This window comes from Camelina sativa, chromosome 5, assembly GCF_030686135.1.
Source record: "Camelina sativa cultivar CO46 ecotype springtype chromosome 5, ASM3068613v1".
Lineage (NCBI taxonomy): Eukaryota > Viridiplantae > Streptophyta > Magnoliopsida > Brassicales > Brassicaceae > Camelina > Camelina sativa.
The window spans coordinates 31,012,200-31,018,199 of NC_141884.1; the positions used below are offsets into that span (position 1 = coordinate 31,012,200).

A 6,000-nucleotide genomic window follows, 5' to 3' on the forward strand; every position below is an offset into this window, starting at 1 on the left:
GGCGTGGTTCAAGAGTTATCACCGTTTTAGTGGATACATATACACCCAGCTCGAGTCGCATCACCTCCACTCGACCCAGCTCGAGTCGCATCACCTCCAATCGACCCACATCGAGTCGTATGACCTCGACTCGATCCGTTCTACTCGACCACAAAAACACAAACATACACTGATTATTCAAATATCCCTAATTTTCAAAAATCAAAGAACCCTAATTTTTAAACCCTCAATAAACAAGAATTCATACAATCAAAAAGAGACTCATACCACGAGAAAGAGATTGCTGAAGGAGATTCACCGATTGGTTCCGATTTGAGAGAAAAATCTCTTCCGATTGCAAAGGCGAAAGAAAGAGAGAGAAGAGGAAGAAAAAGAAACACGAGAAGTTTTTTTTTTTCATAACAAAACTTTCGTCCAATCAGAAATCAATACGTCACCACCTCTTAGAGATTCTTTTTTTTTTTTTTTTGGTGAGAAAACGGGAGGAATCTCCCGTTATTTATTAAAAGAAAATATGAAGCAACTACAAATGAATAAGTCTAGGACACGCAGGTCCAACCAAGTCCTCCTAAATGATCGAATCAACAACCACCGGGGCCGTCTCAAAAACATATAAACCAAAAGGTAGAGAGAAAGCATAGGAAGCTAATCTATCCGCTAGACGATTAGCCTCTCTATACACATGTGAAACCCGGACTATCCAGTTCCTTGTAAGAAAGTCATGGTACAAACGCACCAGGAAGGACAGAGGATGAGCATCGCCAATCCCTGTTTGTAAGAACTCCACCACCATAGCTGAATCAATCTCCAGTTTAAGCCTCGTTATCTGGCGGTCCCAAGCAACGCATAAACCATAGTAAACTCCCCATAGCTCTGCCAATGGAGCTGAGCACCGCCCCACTTGTACAGCAAAGCCACCACACCACTCGCCTGCTTCGTTTCGAAGAACTCCTCCCGCAGATGCTAAACCCGGGTTACCTTGCGCAGCTCCATCAGTGTTAAGCTTATACCAACCACTTCTCGGTGCTCTCCACTTGATCAATCGTTTCTCCCTCAAACCATTACCTAAAACATGATGGTTAGTCAGATTAGCCAGACGTACCTCCTTGGCTAAATCTCGAATGAACCAGACTCTATCCCGCCAAACTCGTGTGTCACCAAAGATGTTCCCACATCGCCATTTCCAGGCCCACCAGACAGCCATTGAGAACATTATCACCCAAGAGGTGTCCACATCACTCCCTCCACTGAGATTTTCATACAGCCATTCCAATAAAGACGCATTAAAGAACCGTTGCCTTCTCCTTGGTGGTATTATCCGACTCCACAGCCCAGCCATCGCCTGACAGTCTCTGAGAACATGAATTATAGTCTCCACCCCTCCCTTACAAACCTGACAAACCTCTGTATCCCCCAAATGTCGCCGATACCTCTCTGTATTCGTCAGTATAGCTTGATTTCCTACCAGCCAAAGAAAAACTCGAACTCGTTCCAGGACCGGAGCTCTCCATATCCTACTAAAGATCGTTTCCATACTTGGTTTGGACTGTTTATCGTTAGTCAATAAGGCATATGCTAACTTTACGGTGAAGCAACCATCTGTAGTATTCGCCCAGGACAGTCTATCTCGTGCTCCAGTGACACAATCCAGAACCACAGCTGCAAGAGCAAGTCTCTGATTCTCAGATACATAGGGTATGATCCTAGATAGATCCCAACCCTCTCATTCTCTCCAAAGGTCTCGGGCAGTCAACCTTTCCGACTCAGGTGGTAACATATGCACTACTAGTTCTGCCAAAGGTTTCTCCAACAGCCATTTATCAGACCAAAAACGAATACTTTGACCATCCCCCGACACCCATCTAACTCCCGGATACACCACCTCCCTCAGCCCAACTCCCACGCTTCTCCAAGTCGAAGACCAGTTACTCTTCACCACAGACCAACTTCGATCTTGAACATCCCCAACCCGATACTTACTACGTACCACCTTTGCCCATAGACTATCTTTATCCTGCAGTAATCTCCATCCTATCTTTGCAATCAAAGCTTTATTCATCTCACATGCCATTCTGATCCCTAACCCACCCTCAAATTTAGGTACACACACTCGTTTCCAGCCTATAAAATGTAACTTCCTCTTAGTTGCATCACTGCCCCACAAGAAGTTCCTGAAAATTTTATCCAACTCACGTAGAGTAGACGCTGGGAGTTTTATCGTACTCATTGAGTGCACCGGAATCGATGATAACACAGCCTTAGTAAGAGTGATTCGTCCAGCAAAACTTAACATTCGCCCCTTCCATCCTGCTAAACGGCTAGAAACCTTTTCAAGGACTTCTCCAAACGTTTCCTTGTTAATACGCTTCTGTAAGATAGGCATACCAAGATACTTACCCAACTCTCTTGTTGATTTAGTCCCGCTTCCATCACTAATCAACTTCCCTAATTCCCGAGAGACATTATCTGAGAAGAAGATTTTAGATTTCTCCAAACTGACCTTCTGACCAGATATCAAACAAAACTGCTCCAGGACACATCAAATGACCTTAATCTGGCTTACCAAAGCTTATGCAAACAGGATAAGGTCATCCGCAAAGCATATGTGAGAGAGCTTTGGACCCCCGTGAGAAAGGCTTATCGGTTTCCAGGCTTTACTCGCAATCTCAGCTTCAATCATGTGGCATAATCTCTCCATACACAACACAAACAAGTATGGTGATAAAGGATCTCCTTGACGGAGACCCCGCAGAGGTTTAAACGCTTCTGTCTGCTCCCCATTCCATAGGACCTTCATTATGGGACCAGTAACACATTGCAAGATCCATTCAACCCATAGATTTGAAAGACCCACAGCCTTTAGAGTATCCACCAAAATATCTCATTTGATACGATCACAAGCTTTTTCCAAATCCAGCTTCAAGAGCATCCATCCCTTCCTACCCTTCTTGCGTCTCATTGAATGCACCGCCTCTTGAACCACAACAATATTGTTTGTGCTAAGGCAACCCGGAATGAAACTAGACTGTGCATGACCCACCAACTTCGACATAACTGGTTTCAACCGTTCCACCATCGTCTTGGTAATAGTTTTAAACAAAACATTACACAAGCTTATCGGTCTAAATTGAGTGATCTTCTCCGGTCTCCCCACCTTAGGGATGAGAACCACCAGTACATCATTTGTATTTGCAGGTAGCTGGCCCGTATTAAAAAAGTCTAGTACAAACGGGTAACAGATTCTCCTACCTCCTCCCAGCACTTCTGATAGAATATTGGTTGGAAACCATCCAGTCCTGGTGCTTTATAGCCTCCCATACTACGAATAGCGTGTTCCACTTCCCTTGCAGTAAAACATCGACTCATATCAATACTTTCCGAGTGAGACAACCTCGCAAAACCCACCATTGGTAACGTCTCATCCGTTGGTTCTAAATCATCTAGCGAGTATAACCGCTTGAAGTACTCCACTACAAGCATCTCAAGCTCTGGAGAACTAGTAACCCACTCACCAGTTTCATCCTTAAGCATCTCAATACGATTCCGCCGTCTTCGAATAATAGTGGATGTATTAAAAAACTTTGTATTCTGATCCCCATGTGTAGTGCATTTCTCACGTGACTTCTGGTACCACAACATTTCCTCCTGTTCTAGCACAAACTCGAACTCCTTCAACAAACCCTCCTCCCTCTGCAGCAGTTCATCTGTTTGGTGTTGAGCAATAGCTCCTTGAATATCCGTAACCTCTCCAATCAGTTGTTCCTTGCGTCTATGAACATCCCCAAACACCTCTTTGTTCCAACTCCGCAATTTAGCTTGAAGTTTATGCAAAGCCTCCTTGGTACTTATATTACGGTCCCAAGAGGAAACCAATAAGTCTTTAAACCCAGGGTGACTTAACCACGCAGCTTCGAACCGGAAGGGTCGTCTGCGGGGATTCACCGAACTCTGTGGAATCAACTGCACATAAAGTGGGGCATGGTCTGAAGCCAAAAAAGGCAAATGTGTCACCCTAGCTTCATGCCACTTAAGACGTGCCTCTGGGCAACAGAGAACCTTATCTAACCTTTTTGCAACAAACGAGCCTTCAGCTCTCCCTCGTCTCCAAGTATACTGACTGCCCCGGAATCCCATATCGACTAACGAGAGTTCATTAATCCACTCCCCAAAGGCCACTGAATCCGCAGATAAGCGACCATTACCACTAATACGTTCATCAAGTCTAACGATCGTATTATAATCACCCCCCAAAATCACTTGACCATTCACACCTCTGACAACCGCCTGCAAACATTCCCAAAGTCCACTGCAACGCCCAACAGTCGGGGCAGCATAGACCACGATTAAATTAAGGGTTTTAGATCCATTTACCACCAAAGCATGGATGAATTGATCCGAAGATTCCAAAATTTCAACTTCACCGAGACCAGATCTCCACAACAACCAAAGACCCCAGCTCTGTCCCACAGCATCCACACGAAACATGTTCTCAAAGCCCAGCCCTCGACAGATACGACCTGCTCTGTCACCTCCAGCATGAGTTTCAAAGACCGCTAACACATCCGTACAATACTTCTTCAAAAGATAACACACCGGTCGTCGGAATTGAGGTTTATTTGCCTCCCGGCAATTCCACAAGACACAATTAATCATTTATAACGTAAGCATAAGTAGAACCACCGGGGCGCGTCGTTACGCATCCACCCGACACGACTCCACCATAGTCACCTCTGCAGACACCCCCAATACTTGACCATTAGGAGATTCGGCCAACCCCAACTCCGCAGGCCGTCCCGCATCACCCCAGATTTGAGTTCCGGTACCCAGATCCCGAACCCCATGATCCTCCGTCGCAAAGGACCCACCTGGTCTTCTTATGCTTTCTCGTTCGATCCGCAATCTTTTCCCACTAGCCGACAATTCGACTTCCCCTTTAGTCGGGCCATACACTAAACCCTTCATGGGCTTATTCATATTTTTTGGTTTGGACCTAGATGGACCATTCTCCACTCCCTTAGACTTAAACCCCCGCTTCACCAATCCATCACGAGGCTCATTCCCAACAAAGCCCACATCAGCCCCAAAAATTAATGCCTTATTCGCCTCATGTCTAACCCCTCCTTCCTTAGGCTCTGGAGTTGCCAAATCTGCAGCCAACCTACCAAAACTGTTCGAAATGGGAATATTCGTTGCATTCTTCTCCTGAGAATCACGCAACCTAGTTTCCTTATTCAACATACTAGCCTCAGCCACCGGAGCCGTGTTAATCTTCGGCAAGTCCGCTCTCTGCCCCCGTGAACATACCGGAGTAAAACCATCGGCTCTCGGACCCTCTGTTGCAACTGGCACCGTGTTCCCCTCCACCGGCGGAGCTGCTACAACACTTCTCTCCTTAACACCTTGAGGGCATGAGTGCACCAAGTGCCCATACATCCCGCATAACGAACAAACTGCGGAAAGACCCTCATATGAAACAAAGTATCTCTCCATGTTGACTAAAATTGTACCCTTCAGAGATCTGGTAAGATCAATCTCCACACAAACTCTCGCAAAACGTGCCCTTTCAAAGCCTAACGTGGTGACATCCACCCTAAGGGGATTCCCCAACCCGCCGGCGATCCCCATCAAAATAGCTCTATGGTACAAAGTGATCGGGAGGTTAGATATCCTAACCCATACGGGTGTCGTGGCAATCTTATCCCGCAAAGGATCAAACTCCGGCGACCAGGCTTGCACCAACCATTAGGTAACTCCCAAAAATCCTCCAGGGTCCTCCTGTTAACGCTGCCAGATACTCTTCCTCCTCGGCAAAACCAACCAGGAAGAACTGACGTGGAAGATCCATGACATACATAGCACCACTCGGCTTCCACATTTCTCTCAACCGACGACTCAGACTCGCGATCGGAACAGACCGCCCCAACACCTTCACGATCATGCTGTTTTTCCACATGCTTTCCATCGCATCCATAACTTTTTTACCGATCGTAACAACTGGTT

The 6,000-nt window shown here is 46.1% G+C and overlaps 1 protein-coding gene across 1 annotated transcript; it reads right to left on the reverse strand.

Moving 5' to 3' along the window:
• Positions 1-4,240: 4,240 nt before the first annotated feature.
• LOC147944523 (uncharacterized) lies at positions 4,241-5,625 on the reverse strand. Its single transcript, XM_087512623.1, has 3 exons — positions 4,729-5,625; positions 4,372-4,620; positions 4,241-4,306 (listed from the first exon to the last, which is right to left on the reverse strand). Exons 1-3 carry the CDS (start codon positions 5,623-5,625, stop codon positions 4,241-4,243), a joined length of 1,212 nt encoding a protein of 403 aa, XP_087368749.1.
• Between the last annotated feature and the right edge of the window lie 375 nt (positions 5,626-6,000).

What these genes read in the sequence shown, in the direction of transcription:
- LOC147944523 (XM_087512623.1), bottom strand. Translation starts at nt 5,625, where the DNA reads ATGGGGATCGCCGGCGGGTTGGGGAATCCCCTTAGGGTGGATGTCACC. An exon ending in TATTGGGGGTGTCTGCAGAG is followed by an intron (nt 4,621 to 4,728) that starts GTGACTATGGTG and finishes AATTGCCGGGAG; the next exon opens with GCAAATAAACCTCAATTCCG. An exon ending in AATTCATCCATGCTTTGGTG is followed by an intron (nt 4,307 to 4,371) that starts GTAAATGGATCT and finishes TGGGCGTTGCAG; the next exon opens with TGGACTTTGGGAATGTTTGC.